Source organism: Simochromis diagramma, unplaced genomic scaffold (assembly GCF_900408965.1).
Source record: "Simochromis diagramma unplaced genomic scaffold, fSimDia1.1 OVJJ01000106.1, whole genome shotgun sequence".
NCBI classification, from domain to species: Eukaryota; Metazoa; Chordata; class Actinopteri; order Cichliformes; family Cichlidae; genus Simochromis; species Simochromis diagramma.
Genome location: NW_024387121.1, coordinates 634,239 through 651,040, shown reverse-complemented (window position 1 = coordinate 651,040; position 16,802 = coordinate 634,239). Strand labels below are relative to the sequence as shown.

The 16,802-nt window shown below is 44.3% G+C and overlaps 2 protein-coding genes and 3 non-coding genes across 6 annotated transcripts in view; 4 read left to right on the top strand and 1 right to left on the bottom strand.

The window, feature by feature from the left end:
* Positions 1-16,802, top strand: part of ldhd (lactate dehydrogenase D) — a 42,873-nt gene that overhangs the window by 5,010 nt on the left and 21,061 nt on the right. Inside the window, exon 2 of the mRNA XM_040046918.1 lies at positions 1,015-1,127. Coding sequence (XP_039902852.1) covers positions 1,015-1,127 — 113 coding nt within the window. The remainder of the gene's footprint in view (positions 1-1,014; positions 1,128-16,802) is intronic.
* Positions 1,628-1,698, top strand: trnag-gcc. Its single transcript has one exon. It is a non-coding gene; the product is annotated as a tRNA-Gly (tRNA).
* trnag-gcc lies at positions 5,185-5,255 on the top strand. The gene has a single exon. It is a non-coding gene; the product is annotated as a tRNA-Gly (tRNA).
* Positions 8,760-8,830, top strand: trnag-gcc. Its single transcript has one exon. It is a non-coding gene; the product is annotated as a tRNA-Gly (tRNA).
* Positions 8,893-12,233, bottom strand: LOC120743315. 2 transcript variants are annotated; one of them, XM_040046919.1, is made up of 3 exons: positions 11,544-12,233; positions 10,225-11,404; positions 8,893-10,071 (listed from the first exon to the last, which is right to left on the bottom strand). In XM_040046919.1, exons 2-3 carry the CDS (start codon positions 10,343-10,345, stop codon positions 9,506-9,508), a joined length of 687 nt encoding a protein of 228 aa, XP_039902853.1. In that variant the 5' UTR covers positions 10,346-11,404; positions 11,544-12,233; the 3' UTR covers positions 8,893-9,505. The 2 variants fall into 2 exon arrangements, with proteins under 2 accessions (XP_039902853.1, XP_039902854.1); XM_040046920.1 differs by lacking the exon at positions 11,544-12,233 and having other exon boundaries at positions 10,225-11,428.

The window sequence follows — 16,802 nt, the reverse complement described above, 5'->3', positions numbered from 1 at the left end:
CACCTCCGCACATCCTCCTCAGACACAGTGTGCGCACTGACGTCATCCGCGGTGCGCACACTGTCCGGTCTCATGGTGTTCGCTGTGTCGAATCTAGCGTAGAATACGTTTAGATCCTCACACAGAGAGGCCGTGGTCTGTGGTGTGCTGGTTTTCCCTCTAAAGTCTGTGATCGTGTTTAGTCCCTGCCACATACTCCGAGGGTTGTCAAACTGTTGCTCCACCCTGTCCCTGTACTCACGTTTGGCTGCTTTGATCGTCTTCCGGAGTTGGTAATGTGCGTGTTTGTAGTCCGATGTGTTCGCGGAGGCAAAGGCGGTGCTCCGTGCCGCCAGTGCCGCGCGAACATCTCCGTTAATCCAGGGTTTTTGATTTGGGAAGGATTTAACTGTTCTGGATGGGACGACATCTTCCACGCATTTCCTGATAAATCCGCAGACATTCATCAATGTCCCTAGCAGCCACGTGAAACATTTCCCAGTCCGCGTGATCAAAACAGTCCTGCAGCGCAGACTCCGATTGGTCCGTCTATTACTATTACATCTGGTGCCAACTAGTGACATCAATGATGGAGTCGTTGACTAGTCGCACACATCCCTAATATAGACAGTATAAAAGACGTAGCTACCACATTGTCATCCATTGATAACTGAAGCATTTCTGCTGTTTTTTTTTTTTTTTTAAAAACTAGACAAAACAAAAATGGGTGGGTCTTTCTGTGAAACGGCTCACTCATTGGCTAATGACCATAAGCATACCATGGATATCCTTTTTTCTAAAACACGATATGCCCAAGAATTAAAATACAGACAATTTTTGTTATCCAGTGTGACTCAAAACAAATGACCGATTCCAGTAATTTAGCAGAAAAAATCTACAGAGGTCAAGTCAGAAATAAATACAGGGTATTTCATTTGTATTATTACATATTATCAGGCTATCATTATAACAAGTAGTGGATGCTTTTGGTATTGTATTGTGTGTAACTCTGTATTCATTTATGTGTCTGCACAGAGTGGTGTGGGAGACAGCGTGCTCTCTGCATTTCGGTCTATATGTGGCGAGGACGGCGTCTCATTGGGCGAAGCTGTTAGAGAACAACATGGCAAAGATGAGTCTGTACACAGGTCAGCATCTCCCATCTCACACACAAAAAATCAAACATTGACCCGTACTGATTTACAGATAAGCAGAGGAGCTGCCATCTTTCTTGTGGTTTTCTCCAGACTTTTTCTTTTTCTTTGTCTTTCACTCAGTATCAGAGTGTTTTGTCGTTTTCATGCCTTTCTCTCAAACGTGTATTGAGAGAGTTTTTGTTGTTGTCCTTGTTGCCGTGGAACTGTTACTTTCATTGAGGAATGGGACTGTGGTGTTTACTCTTTTGTTTTTTAAACTAAACTTTTTGTCATTGGCAGACAATCAAACATTGATCTGTACTGATTTAGAGACAAGCAGAGGGGCCACCATCTTTCTTGTGTGCTTAAGTTGCTGACTGTGTAGTTGGTCAATTTTAGTTTCACAGTCAGATCCACCCTTGCTCGTCACATATGGGCCTGAAAACAATGCTAAATGTGCTAGTGGCCTGTGGGGCCATCATGTGTTTTCAGTGGAGAAGTTACTGCAGCAAGCATTGGTGGTTCAGTGGTAGAATTCTCGCCTGCCACGCGGGAGGCCCGGGTTCGATTCCCGGCCAATGCAGGGCTTACTTTTCTTCCCTTTTTTTATTATATATGTGTAAATCTGTTATAGAATCATAACTTTCTGTTTTCAGTGGATCACCGATGCTAGCACCATTGACCAACAATGGGCCAGCAGGTCAGTGTCATAATCATTAATATGCAAATTATCATGATCATTGATCAATGGCTATAGTACCATTCACAGGGAGTTGAACAATGGCTCCAATCACAGCATTATAAGATGGTGAACGATGTACTCTTAGAACCCCTCCTCCATTCAGAAACGGTCATTTACATTTTCACATAAATGGGCTCCTCGACTTCCTGCTCAAACCGCAAATCAAACAGCACCAGTCGATCCAATCGCACATTTTTAGCCAGTGAAAAATCACCTGATTACTTACATGTAACTGTCTGAGTGTGGGTTCGAGTTCTGATTGGGACAAAGCTTGTGTTACATTAACACAGTGGTTCCCAAACGTTTTTTGCTGGGCCCCCCTTTGTTTTACAAGAAAAATGTTCGCGCCCCCTCTCGCGCGCACACACGCACGCACGAACACATCCTCCAACCACACACACCTATATTTTGCTCCATTGCGGTTAATTTCACACCTCAAACATTTAGTAAACAATTAAGCAAATACAAGTAATCTGCAGTAAATTACAGGTAGTAAGAAAATAAACTACTAACTCTTTTACGCTACGTCTACACCTACACGGGTATTTTTGAAAACGCAGCTGTGTCGTCCACACATAAATGCGTTTCAAATCACCGAAAACTGCGATTTTTTTAAAACTCCTTTTTTGCGTTTACGTGTGGACGAGGAATACAGAGTTCGTCATGCAATGTCAAAGGTATGTGCCTTTTTTCACGTCACGCCGTGCGCCACGTTATTGTTTACATGAGAGGAATTGCAGAATGGCAGATAGAGACAAAATACTGTTAATCTGACTATCTGCAGGTTTTACACGCTTACACACACACGCAGTTACTGTCCCTCCATTTACAAAGGCAGAGGCGTCACGGTGTGATTATTTTACATGTAGTTTGTTTTTTTCCTGTGTAATAATATTCAACATTGCTATCAATACATTTTTCAATCCCTCTGCAAAATTGGTTCAAAAACATAAACAGCTGTGGGATACTGTTTGTCCGTTATTTGAACCGAGGGAACAAATCATGGCAGGATCAGCCTGGTATTATTTGTATCCCGCTGTAACTTTACTGTATAAAGAGCTAACAGCTCCAAAATGTCAGGAGTAGTTAGTCATTACAACAAGTGTTTGTGAACTAAAAAACAAGAATGTGGGATACTGTTTGTCCATGATTTGGAGAGCCCAGCGCTGCTCCCAATGAAGGGAAAACCAATCCTGCAGGGGAGACCTACCTCGGCACTTGTGTAAGTGAAGATATGCTTCACCGTATTTTCTAGTCTTTGGCTTAGAATGAAGTTGGTTTGGAAACATATTCAGCGATGCTTCATCTCCTGCTTTGCGTTTGTGTGGGCGCCCCGTGCTAGCAGCGTTCAAGCATTGTTCTTTTGGTTTTGTTTTTTCCTTTTCATACCGCGCGCAATGTGCAGGCGATGTCCGAAGCATGAAAGTCTGGTCCAGTTATTGAGTGCGACGGCTTTCACAATGTTGGCCCTGTTGTCTGTCGTCACACACACTTGTTTTTCCTCCTGAAGATTCCACGAGCTGATGAACTCTTTTAAGACTTTGGCTATATTTTCCCCAGTATGGTCCTCGGGGAAAAAAACTTGTTTTGAGGCACTTGTTTTGTAGCTTCCAGTCTTTGTCCACGTAATGTATTGTGAGGCTCGTGTAGGGGTCTGATGTTCAGCTTGACCACATGTCCGTGGTGGACGCAAAACCTCCACCGAAGATAATGCATTTGGCACCTCAGTACGGATCTCTTCATATAAAGCAGGCAAGGCAACTTTCTTGGTGGGTAGCTTGTAGCGTGGATCGAACGTTTTAAGCATCTTTTTGAAACCACCTCTTTCCACACTCTGAGTGGGCATCATATCCCTGGCTAAACAATGTGTCCCTGCATTAATTAGTTCCCCCCAGTGTTTGCTACTCGCTAGTTGAAGTGGACAACTCTTCACATGCTTTAACAGCTTTTTTGTACTCCAAGTGCTTCTGCTTCAAATGATGAAATAGGTTTGTAGTGTTTCCTCTCTTCGCCACGACGGCCCGCTTGCACGTTCTACAAAAAAATTGTGCTTTGGTGGGTATCGGATGGACGAAAACCAAACCACTTCCACACCACCAAAGTTGCACCATTTTTACTGACCAATTCTGCTTCACCCGTTTCATTCAAAGATACGCTTTTGTCCATGTCATTCTCCATCGCCGCCATACTTTTTCTGCTATGTGCGTATGAGCGTATAAAAACAAAGGGCACTGCGCATTTTACCCATATTCTATCGCGATATTTCATTTTCTTATCGTTGCCTAACGTTATGCCGGTATTACCGTGAACGGTATAATGTGGCCCAGCCCTATTGCTGAGTTTTATGAAGATGTGTAGGGATCGGTGGCAACGTGCTATGTTGTTAGCAAAAGAGGCTCTCTGTGTGTCCCAGGTTAACACAAAGAAATGGTTTGATAGTAAAGCACTAAAAAGACAATTTCAGCCTGGGGACAGGCCTGTCCGTCCCTGGTTCTGCTCTTGGGCCCCTATTTTATAGTGAAGAAGGTGACAGGTGTTCACATTAAAAAAATAAGAGTTTGGTAAGGCAACAGTAACGTACCTAGGTAAGCAGGTTGGTTTTGGACAGGTCCACCCGGTGGAGGCAAAGATTGTCGCAATCTTGAACTATCCGACTCCGACCACCAGGCAGGAGCTAAAGCAGTTCCTCGGTATGATATTACCGGTGTTTCTGTAAAAACCTCTCTGCCAATGTGGTTCTTTTAACCAGGTTATGTAGCCCAAAGGTACAATTGGAATGGTCTGTAGAGTGCCAGCATGCATTCGAGTCAGCAAATTCCTTCCACTGCAGCGCCCCTGTCTTAGCGGCTCCTGATTCTCTCAACCTTTCAAGCTAGATGTTGATGCTAGTGCCACTGGAGCTGGTGCTGTGTTATTGCAGGATGATGAGGCGTGCGTGTGCCATCCTGTCTGTTTTTTCTATGTCAAGTTCAAATGCCATCAGCAGAACTATTCTACTATAGAGAAGGAAGCACGAAATCTGCTTCTTGCCCTGCAGCATTTTGCAGTGTATGTTGGCTCCAGCTCCTCTCTGCTAACTGTACTCACAGACCACAATCCTGTCGTTTTTCTTCACCGAATGTACAATGATAACCAACGACTGATGCACTGGGCACTGCTGGCACAGGATTATAATCTTGTGATTAAACATAAGAAAGATACTGACAACATAGTAGCTGACGCACTCTCACGCAGCTCATCGTGAAGTGTTTTGTAGCCAACAATCCTAAATGTGCTACTGGCCTGTGGGACCGTCCTCTGTCTTCTGTGCAAAAGGTGTCACAGCGTGCATTGGTGGTTCAGTGGTAGAATTCTCGCCTGCCACGCGGGAGGCCCGGGTTCGATTCCCGGCCAATGCAACACCTATTTTTCTTCCCTCTTTTTACACACACACACACTATATAACAATATATACACAGTTGAGCCTGTAATTATCCATACCCTTGGCAAATTTTGTCTTAAAGTTACTTTTATTCAACCTGCAAATTTATTTTTTTGTTTTGACCGGAAAGGACACAGGCAGACATTCACAACTAGAACAAAACTGTCTTATATACAATATCAACTGTTTCTTCCTCATTAGTGTTTTTTTCCTTCCATCCATCTAAGTCTCTCTGCCTCATAGAAAGCAGACTCCTGAAACTCCTTCCAGGTCATTTCCTTGTCCATGCCTTTGTCTCTGTATAGAGTACACTTTCGAAGGGCAGCAGATATAGTTTTCCTGCCACTCCAGGGAAGCCCGTATGTGTGGGCTATTTGGTCCCTGTTTCAGGTCCCTGTGGCTGAATCTGCAGAGGTTGCCTGCTTGTTGGGATTCTGGGCTTTTCCTCCATCCTTCTCTCCACCCTCTTCTTGGTAGCGTCCGGTTCCCTCTGGAAAAATTCTGTCTGAGCAAATTCTTCAAAGGACATTTTAGGGTTACTGATTCCCTCAGCAGCATAACTTTGATGTATCTTCTTTGAACAATAGAAATACGGCACAGGCCCTCGCTGGTAAAAATAGTGGATGGAAGATCCATCTGTCTCATATTGGGACTTGGGCTGTCCACAGGCAAGACAAATCTTTCTGCCTTCCTTCCTCAGGTTGCTCCTGCTGTTGATTCTCTAAGATGCGTTCCACCATCTTCTCTATTGAGTCTTGTGTCAGAGGTGTAGACAGGGCAGGAGGAGGTGGGTTTAAGTAAGCTGGCTCCATGGTGACCACAGGAACACTGGTTGTGTCACTCCCTTCTGTTAAAGAGTGCCAGTTGCTGAGTCTGCAGAAGTTTTTCTGGGCTTGTGTTCAAAGAAGTGTTTAGAAGCTTAGCCAAGTGTTTCACATAACGGGATATGTGTAGTTTGGATGTGCGTTGCAGCAAGCTGTTGAGATCAGCACACTAGGTCCTGCTTCACAGGTGCAGACTTGTCCTGAAGCTCATTTTTAATCCTTGTATCTTCATCCGATGGGTCCTGGAGAAGGTATCGAAGTGGCTCCTTGTGGAATGCCACAGATTTTCCCTGAGTAGAATACAACTTTCTTGTGAATCTTGACATACAATCATCAATGGTCATGAAAATTTGCATATTAATGATAATGAAACTGGCCTCACAGCCCATTGTTTATTTAGTGGACTAGTTTCAGTCTGTGTGCAAATGTACTGTTTAGAAGCTTGGGGAAACCTGCATCCAGCTGAGACTAAAGAAGTCATTTGGGTGAGTGACGAAACGTTTCTCCCACTGAAAACACTACGTCCAGATGAACAGAATCAGTTTTTTGGAATTTACTTTCCGGGATGATTGAGCATACATCAAGACAGAATAGTTCATAATTTACCATGCCTTTTTATCACAGCTGATAAAATGTAACCGTCTTTAACCAAGTGATGGACGTTTTCTTACACTAATCAAGTAAATGAAATGACAGTGAACACTTCTCTTACCTTTAAAATACACCTGCAATTTTTAATCTATTGGTTTACTCTTATTTTAAACAACGTTTATTACCTTTGACGAATGAACAAGGATCGCTGAGATCTGTTGCAAGTGGTGCATAACTTGTCTTTTTTCCTGAAATTTAAAAGTGGAAATTGTTTAAAACTGCCAGGTCTCAAACTCGCAACAGCGCCGGAAGGGTCACAGTGGTGAATAATATATTAAATCCGTAGTTTAGCACTACCATAGAGAATGAATGGGAAACTGTTTAGACCTGTTGAGCTAAACAATCCCAGGCTCCCATGCAGAGGCCTGGGTTTGATTCCTGGCCACTGCAGAAATTCCTACAGCAAGCAATCCTTTTTAAATTCAACCCAGTAACTCCAAATAGGCTGGTGTTACATCCTGTGAGGCTGTGGGAGTGTGTGGGTGTGGTGTTGCTCTCTCTCTCCCCCTCCTCCTCTCTAGCTCCACCCCTCTCTGTCTCTTTTTCTCTCTGCCCTCTCTCCATGACGGAGCTGCTGCTCACTCCCTCATTTGGCACCAGGACCCAGTCAGCAATTAACTCTCAGATGTTATATAGGGTTGGGGAAGAACTGTGTGGTTCTGGGGTTTTTTTTCTCTTCATCTTTGCACTGCTTTCTATTGAATGAAGAAGTCTTATGGTGTGTGGTTGTCCTTGCTGCAGTTTGGAGTTGTGAAAGCAGTGGGGAGGTTGCTACATTGGTAGCGTGGGCTTGTGGGCCTCAGCAGCAGTAAGGTGTGTGTTGCTAGTAGTGGTTAGGGTGGGCCTGTGGGCTCCAGAAGTGCATTTTTCTTTGTTGTTTGTTTGTTCATCCTCCTTTAGACACATAAGACTTAGTTGTGACCTTTTTTCTTTTTTTTATCTTAATGATAAAGCAGTGTTGCCATCTCTTTGTGTTAGGATTGTTTGTAATAAAAACGTAATATTTGCCATACTGCTCTGTTTGGCTCTCTTCTCATTCTTTCCCGGTTCTATTTGTTACTGTTCCCCACGTCTTTGCCGAGACCTTATTTGTGGGGACGTAACAATGTGGGGGTTCGTCCGGGATCTCAGTGAAAGGAATTGAAACAGCTTTGTATGAGTTTTGGTGTCTGTATGTTGTTCTCGGGTTGCTTGCTTAACTCTGGTGTATTTGGGACTCTCTCCCCAGTTAGCGCAGGTGAGTGTCTAGCTGAGTGTAATCTCTTCCTTCAGACACTCGTTCTTTGTTTTGCCTTTTTTATTTTCGGAGTAATCCCAGGTGGGGATTAGGTCCCTGTCGGGGGTAGGCTTTTCAGTGCTTTGAGCACTGAAGGTTCGCCTTTAAAGTTGCCTCGAGCCTGGTACACTCCAGAAGCTAGGTAGGCTAGCATTCGAGGGTAGGTAGGACTGAGGAGAGGTTCCATGGTATTGTTATTCATTGTTTAGCCCCAAGGGTATATGTTTGCTCCTTCCTTTGGAGTGTGTGTTACATGTCTCTCTTTTATTGGTATTGTTAGCCCTGAAGTATTGTTGATAAAGTGGATAATGGTGCCTAAGAGCAGGCGCAAAGTGTGGTTGAGCCAGCTACTGAATCTGAGAATCCCTCCACTTACCCATCATTAGCCAAATGTCTTACCGCTGCGCCTGAAGATGATGGTACAAAGGGGGGTAAGTAGCAAACATGTTTGGTTTCTGACCAAACTGTGACTGTGTATCTGGTTGATACACAGGTGGAGTCCAATGTCAGGAGACAAGTACAGTTCAGCAGATAGTGTTTCCAATTTTCACCAGCAGGTGCTACGGTTAGATTATAATCTTGTGATTAAGCATAAGAAAGATACTGACAACATAGTAGCTGACGCACTCTCACGCAGCTCATAGTGAAGTGTTTTGTAGCCAACAATCCTAAATGTGCTACTGGCCTGTGAGACCGTCCTCTGTTTTCTGTGCAAAAGGTGCTGCAGCGTGCATTGGTGGTTCAGTGGTAGAATTCTCGCCTGCCACGCGGGAGGCCCGGGTTCGATTCCCGGCCAATGCAACACCTGTTTTTCTTCCCTCTTTTTACACACGCGCGCGCACACACGCACGCGCGCGCGCACACACACACACACACACACACTATATAACAATATATACACAGTTAAGCCTGTAATTATCCATACCCCCTGGCAAATTTTGTCTTAAAGTTACTTTTATTCGACCCGCAAATTTATTTTTTGTTTTGACTGGAAAGGACACAGGCAGACATTCACAACTAGAACAAAACTGTCTTTTATACAATATCAACTGTTTCTTCCTCATTTGTTTTTTTTTCCTTCCATCCATCTAAGTCTCTCTGCGTCATAGAAAGCAGACTCCTGAAACTCCTTCCAGGTCATTTCCTTGTCCATGCCTTTGTCTCTGTATAGAGTACACTTTCGAAGGGCAGCAGATATGTTTTCCTGCCACTCCAGGGAAGCCCGTATGTGTGGGCTATTTGGTCCCTGTTTCAGGTCCCTGTGGGTGAATCTGCTTTTCCTCCATCCTTCTCTCCACCCTCTTCTTGGTAGCGGCCGGTTCCCTCTGGAAAAATTCTGTCTGAGCAAATTCTTCAAAGGGCATTTTAGGGTTACCAATTCCCTCAGCAGCATAACTTTGATGCACCTTGTTGGAGCAATAGGAATAGCGCACAGGCCCTCTCTGGTAAAAATAATGGACGGTGGATCCATCTGTCTCATATTGAGACTTGGGCTGTCCACAGGCAAGACAAGTCTTTGTCTGCCTTTTTCCCCTCAGGCTGCTGCTGCCTTTCTAAGATGCCCTCCACAATCTTCTCTATTGAGACTTGTGTCAGTGGTGTAGACAGGGCAGGAGGAGGCGGGTTAAAGACGGCAGGCTCTATGGTGACTACAGGGACACTAGTTGTTTCACTGCCTTCAGTTAAAGAGTGCCCCAGCTGCTGAGTCTGCAGAAGTTTTTCTGGGCTTATGTTCAAAGATGAATTGGTGTTGAGAAGTTTAGCCAAGTGCTTCACATACTGGGATATGTGCACCTTGGATGTGGGATGCAGCAGACTGTTGGGATCTGTAGCAGAGCGATGGACCATGTCTGCATAATCTTGATCCACAAGCTTCAGGATGTCCTTCTTCCCATGGTACTTTAGCAACAGATCATCTATTGCCTCTTTCATGGGTCGTGTCCAGCGTGTGTGGTCCAGCACAAAAACCTGTCCACCTGTCTTTATAGGTCCAGTGTGAGCACTCCTTGGTGAGGCCCGCATCGGCAGAGCTTTAGAGATTTCTGGGAAACAATAGTAATAGTTACTCATATATCATGTAATGAACTAATAATAATAATAATGTATACATTAATAATAATAATAATAATAATAATAATAATAATAATATTATTAATGACACGGAATTGTTTGACAATACCATTATGTTAACTTACCCATGACTGTTGTAGGTTGCTGGGTGTCTTCTGATGCTAACTCCTGCTTTAAAAGTGCACCAGAGAAAGGGTGGGTGACAGGTGGTGCTGGTGCGAGGGATGCCACACCTAGCGGTGCCATGCTGGAGGAGGGTCCCGCTGCTGGAACCTGAAGTTGGGCAGTCACAGGTTTTGGAACAGAGGATGGGGGCTGAAGGGCAGCCGGTTCATCTTTTCTCAGGGTTTTGTGTTTGTCCCAGTTTAAAGGGACTGGACGGCAGCCTGGCTCTCTATTCAAGCCCAAATCGCTCACCAGTGTCTCTGTCAGAGAGGTGAAGTGCAGGGTACTTCTCCTGACCGGTCACTCTCCTGGAGGCTGCATTCAACTCCACCACTAGAGCTGGATCAAAAACAGAAGGGAGAATGACACCTGGCTGCTTACGGTCCACCAGTCTTTGGTAGTTCCATCGTGCCACCCCTGTCATGCCCTGGGCCTGGAATAATTCAGTGGATACGTGAGTCCCAGTAATCCACTGGGCCTGGTGGAAATGATAACCCTCCTGCTGTGAAGTGCCTTGGACAGGAATCCAGATGGGGACCTTGGCACCTTCACCAGGAACGTGGTTAAGCTGAAGAGTCCCACCGTACCTAAACATTACACCCTCAGAGCTCAGGGTCACTGAGGCAGCCACGCAGAATGTGGACTCTCTGAACGTGCCACACCTTCAGCATGGATGGCTTGAAGAGTGGGAGGTTGTTGGGGTCTTTGGCCAGGTGAAAATGGCTCAGGATCTTTTCCACTCTGTTCAGCAGCTCAGTGGGTTGTGGTATTTGGATCCTGCAGTGCTCCCGTATGTGTTGCTTTGTGGGATTAGCAGGATGGATGCCACAGAACTTCTAAGCATGGAGCCTTTTCAGGTCTGCCTGATCAACCACTGAGAATGCAGCAGAGAGAAGCTGGCAGAAAGTGTTGAACAGAGGATGATGCTCAGAGGTGCACTCTCGCGAAAATCGCCTCAGGCAGTGGAACAGGTCCAGTTTTACAATAATGTTCTTATTGTAGTGGGTTCGAGAGGCACAGCTGTTTGCCACTGGTCCAGATGTGGCCGCAGCAATAACAGCAGGAGTAGTTTTCCAGGCATCCCACGATAGATTTTCACCAGGGATGCAGTCTGGGATCTTAAATGGAGCACAGCAATCCCTAAATGTAAGAAATACAAATACATGTAAGTAAATTGAATATTATGTGTGTGCATCAAATTGATCTTAAAAAGGAAAAACTCCTTTTTAAGATCAGACAGATTAGCAGTTTGAATGACAAGGATGATTACAGTTTTTACCTGTCCACCCAGTGGTAGCCAGCCTTTTCCACTCCTGCATCACTGTACCTCTTGGCCATTCCCTGGTACATGGGCTCCAAGGACCTTTCTGTCTCAGACTGAACCATGTTAGAAGGCAAAGAAACTCAGACTCAGATATCTTTTTCACATGTACACGGGCGATCCCCCGTCACGGTCCGATCTGTTCTGCACCAACATGTGCACAACAGATGTGACACAGGAACCGCGACAGGGCTCTCAGCACATTCTTTATACTTCAAGTAAGCTTTCAGAGCAGTAGGAGTGGCATGTATGGAACTGATAATATCTCCTTAAAAGGAGAGACCTTTAGCTTGTCTGTTGAAACAGGAGGTAACTGTTTAGCTGACACAACACATATTTTCTGCACACAGTGCCTCACTCCCTTCTCCTGTGGTGGTTCCAATTCACAAGCTCTTCTTCCTTTAAATGAAGCTACAAATAAACATAACACAAAACTAAAAATCTCTCAACATTATGGAATAACTGGACATGACCCCAGATGCCAGTGTGACTTTTCATGCCACCTTCCTGGTGTGGTCAGACCTGAAGATGTGGCCAAAAGTGCCCGGGAGGAGTTTGGATATGGCTGGATGTTGACGTCGGAATTCGTCGAGCAGGCAGTCTGTCAGGTAATGGCTGGACACAGAGACACCACACCAGGCATTAGAGGTGGGAATCACCATACATCCCACGATACGATATTATCACAATACTTAACGCACAATACGATATTATTGCGATTTTTTAAAAATATCTGCGATATTCAGATTCTGTACATAAAGGTTTATCAATATTCATTTTATCTAATATCAAAGTCTCGCACTCAGTCTTTCTCTCATTTCAGTCTTTCTCTCATTTCAGTCAGTTTTATTGTTGACAAACTGAACGGTTTGTATTATAGTCTAGCCCAACTTAACTGAATGCAACCATCTGGTACAATTATAGCTATTCTGAACTATGCAATTTATGAAAACTATGCAGCCCATTCAGCAACTGAAGAATTTGAAAGTAAATTAAAACAAAATATAATTTTACATTAAATAAAAAAAGTTCTAAACTTATTTTAATTTAAGACATATTTTATTTTAATTAAGTAAACTGTCATGTTTATTGCTGCCAAAAAAAAGTTAAACACATTTGGACAGTGAAGGACTGTCAGGATTCTTGCTCAGAAAAAGGATCAACATGCTCTGAAGTCAGAGCACAAAAACTTTTTTTGTAACAAAATATCGATTTCTGCTGTCCCTGTATCGATACATTATTAGCAAACAAAATATCACGATACTACACAGTATCGATTTTTTCCCCCACCCCTACCAGGCATGTGGGTCTTCATAAGACCTGAACTCCTGTGGCTTATTTTCCTTCCTCAGGAACTGCCCAATGGTCCTCTGTCCATGAGCTCCTGCCTCAGAATCCCAGGCAGATTCTGTGGCATGGAGGTACGCCAGGTGAGCTCGCTCGTACTTGAGGTGCATGAGTTCATTTATTGGGTTTGCCATGTCTGCTGGAGGTTTGCCAGTCCTCCTGAGCTCATCCATAACAGACTTGCAGATGGCCTTTTTGTATGTAAGAAAAGCAGGGAGAAGGTTGGTAAACCTTTTGGGCAGTTTCTCCAGCCATCGTGGATTGTCAGCAAACCAGTTCCTGCGACAAGCCCTGCAGCAGAGTCGTGAGGAGAGGATGTAATACTGACCACTGGTGCCAACAAGTACTCGTGGCCTGCCCACACCAGCAGAGACCACTTGTGAACGAAAGCAACCATGGAGACATGGCAAGATATAATTGTTTCTTAACCTGACCATGAATCCTTGAAAGAGTAGTTGTCAAACAGCTAACAGATCATCTGCAGAGGAATGGTTTATTTGAAGAGTTTCAGTCAGGTTTCAGAGCTCAGCACAGCACAGAAACAGCTTTAGTGAAGGTTACAAATGATCTTCTTATGGCCTCTGACAGTGGACTCATCTCTGTGCTTGTCCTGCTAGACCTTAGTGCAGCATTCGATACTGTCGACCATAATATCCTATTAGAGCGATTAGAACATGCTGTAGGTATTACAGGTACTGCACTGCAGTGGTTTGTATCATATCTATCTAATAGACTCCAGTTTGTGCATGTAAATGGAGAGTCCTCTTCACACACTGAGGTTAATTATGGAGTTCCACAGGGTTCAGTGCTAGGACCAATTCTGTTTACATTATACATGCTTCCCTTAGGCAGTATCATTAGAAGACAGCATACATTTTCACTGCTATGCAGATGACACCCAGCTCTATCTGTCCATGAAGCCAGATAACACACCAATTAGTTAAACTGCAGGAATGTCTTAAAGACATAATAGAATAGAATAGAATAGAATTCAACTTTATTGTCATTGCACATGCACAGGTACAGGGCAACGAAATGCAGTTTGCATCCATCCAGAAGTGCTTTAGTGATATAGATATATTACAATATATATTAGCAATAATATAGATATGTGAGTATATTACAGAAATGGGTCTATTATGGAATGTTATAATGTACACGGTATGAAGTATGTTGTGAATATTCTATAACTATAAGTATGTACAGGCTGTAGTGAGTACAAGCTATGAACAGGCTATGAACAGGATATAAATATGAAAAACTATTCAGAATATGAAATAAGTAACTTTACAGAATCTGAGATATACAGCTATACAGAAATGGGAATTATGCAAGTTGTAAACAGTTGTAGGATTAAGACCTGGATGGCCGCTAACTTTCTGCTTCTTAATTCAGATAAAACTGAGGTTATTGTACTCGGCCCTGAAAATCTTAGAATTATGGTATCTAACCAGATTCTTACTCTGGATGGCATTACCTTGGCCTCCAGTAACACTGTGAGGAACCTTGGAGTCATTTTTGACCAGGACATGTCCTTCAATGCACATATTAAACAAATATGTAAGACTGCGTTCTTCCATTTGCGCAACATCTCTAAAATTAGAAATATCCTGTCTCAGAGTGACGCTGAAAAACTAGTTCATGCATTTATTACTTCCAGGCTGGACGACTGTAATTCATTATTATCAGGATGTCCAAAAAACTCGCTGAAAAGCCTTCAACTAATCCAAAATGCTGCAGCAAGAGTCCTGACAGGGACTAGAAAGAGAGAGCATATTTCTCCTGTTTTGGCTTCCCTTCATTGGCTTCCTGTTAAATCCAGAATTGAATTCAAAATCCTGCTCCTCACATATAAGGTCTTAAATAATCAGGCACCATCTTATCTTAATGACCTTGTAGTACCATATCACCCTATTAGAGCGCTTCGCTCTCGCTCTGCAGGCCTACTTGTTGTTCCTAGAGTATTTAAAAGTAGAATGGGAGGCAGAGCCTTCAGTTTTCAGGCCCCTCTTCTGTGGAACCAGCTTCCAGTTTGGATTCAGGAGACAGACACTATCTCTACTTTCAAGATTAGGCTTAAAACTTTCCTTTTTGCTAAAGCATATAGTTAGGGCTGGACCAGGTGACCCTGAATCCTCCCTTAGTTATGCTGCAATAGACGTAGGCTGCCGGGGGATTCCCATGATGCATTGAGTTTTTCCTTTCCAGTCACCTTTCTCACTCACTATGTATTAACAGACCTCTCTGCATTGAATCATATCTGTTATTAATCTCTGTCTCTCTTCCACAGCATGTCTTTATCCTGTCTTCCTTCTCTCACCCCAACCGGTCGCAGCAGATGGCCGCCCCTCCCTGAGCCTGGTTCTGCCGGAGGTTTCTTCCTGTTAAAAGGGAGTTTTTCCTTCCCACTGTCGCCAAAGTGCTTGCTCATAGGGGGTCATATGATTGTTGGGTTTTTCTCTGTATCTATGAAGCGCCTTGAGGCGACTTTTGTTGTGATTTGGCGCTATATAAATAAAATTGAATTGAATTGAATTGATAGCACTCTCAGGTTTCCAACTAAAGAAGGGGTGGAGCTGGAAAAAAAAATTTGGCGATGGAAGGTCAGCCACTGTATCTATGAGCTCAGGCTGTGGAGGGAGACGCCAGAGTGAAATCGCGTTCCCTGCATGATGCACTGGTCGAGACCCAGGCCACAGTCCAAGGTCCTGAAGCTCAGTCTTCATCCACAGCTTCTTGTGCGGAGAACAATTCCAGCTGCTGAGGTCGTGCTCAGCATTTGACTCAGGTCTTTCTGTTTGACTGACCTGTGGTCTCCTTTAGTAGAAATGCCAGCTCCTGTGGGAGGGGCACAGGTGACTTCCTCGTCACACCTGAGGCTGCACCTACAGGTATAGTTTTTTTTTCCCCCCCTCTTCTTCTGCCTGTCCCGTTTGGTTCTTTTGCCATCCGAATTATTGTCTAAAGGCGAGGAAAGATGCCCAACGGATTTACTTTACCAAACTGACCATCCCAGCCTTGCCGTAATGGTCTATTTGATTCATCTTTTATTGTTTATTTTTTTTATTTTCACTTGCTAGATACGGGACAGACTTGAATGAGGAAAAGAAAAGGGAGAAAGGAAGAGGGGGGAAAAAAAGTGGAGAAGAGGGACGGGGATAAAGGGCAAAAAAAACCAAAAACCAACTAAATAAGCAGACAAAAAACTACATATATCAATCACCTGGATCACCTGTTGAGAAAGAAAAAAGTAAAACAAGAGCAATACAATAAACAACATCACGATGATATATGGGAATATAAGAGTAAATACTAAATATTAAACATTGTGCAGCACGTAATATCGACAGCGCACAGTGTGCTTTGAGGTAGGAGCCAAAAAGTGTGTAGTTTGTGTGTGTGAGCACCTGTGAGCATGGACGCACTTTTTTTTTTTTTTTTTTTTTTTTTTTTTTTTTAAAAAAGGTTCCTTCATGTAATGATCTGCTAGAGGGTGTGGGGGGGGGGGGGGGGGGCACTGCCCCGTCCTCCAGGGCATGAAGCAGGTATGGAGGAGATCAAGACTCCAGACATCCAGAGGCCCCCAGAACACAAGAGACCAAGGAAGACCAACAGAGGGGCAGCATCGCCACTATCCCAGAAAAAGCCGAGGAGAGTCCCAGATGAGGGGTCACTCAGCAGCCGCGGAGCAGAAGCCGGGGGGGGGGGGTTGCAGTGACGTGCCCGTGAGCTCCACCGGCAGCCAGCTGTGCCAGAGTGACCGAGCCCCAGGCCGAGAGGCCGAGGGCACCCCACCCCCGAAGTGGCCTGAGCGAGCCCCAGGCTCCAGGCCCTGACAAGCAGCCACCAGGAGTGAGCCGGTGTGTACCT

What these genes read in the sequence shown, in the direction of transcription:
- LOC120743315 (XM_040046919.1), bottom strand. Translation starts at nt 10,345, where the DNA reads ATGGCACCGCTAGGTGTGGCATCCCTCGCACCAGCACCACCTGTCACC. An exon ending in GCAACCTACAACAGTCATGG is followed by an intron (nt 10,072 to 10,224) that starts GTAAGTTAACAT and finishes ATTGTTTCCCAG; the next exon opens with AAATCTCTAAAGCTCTGCCG.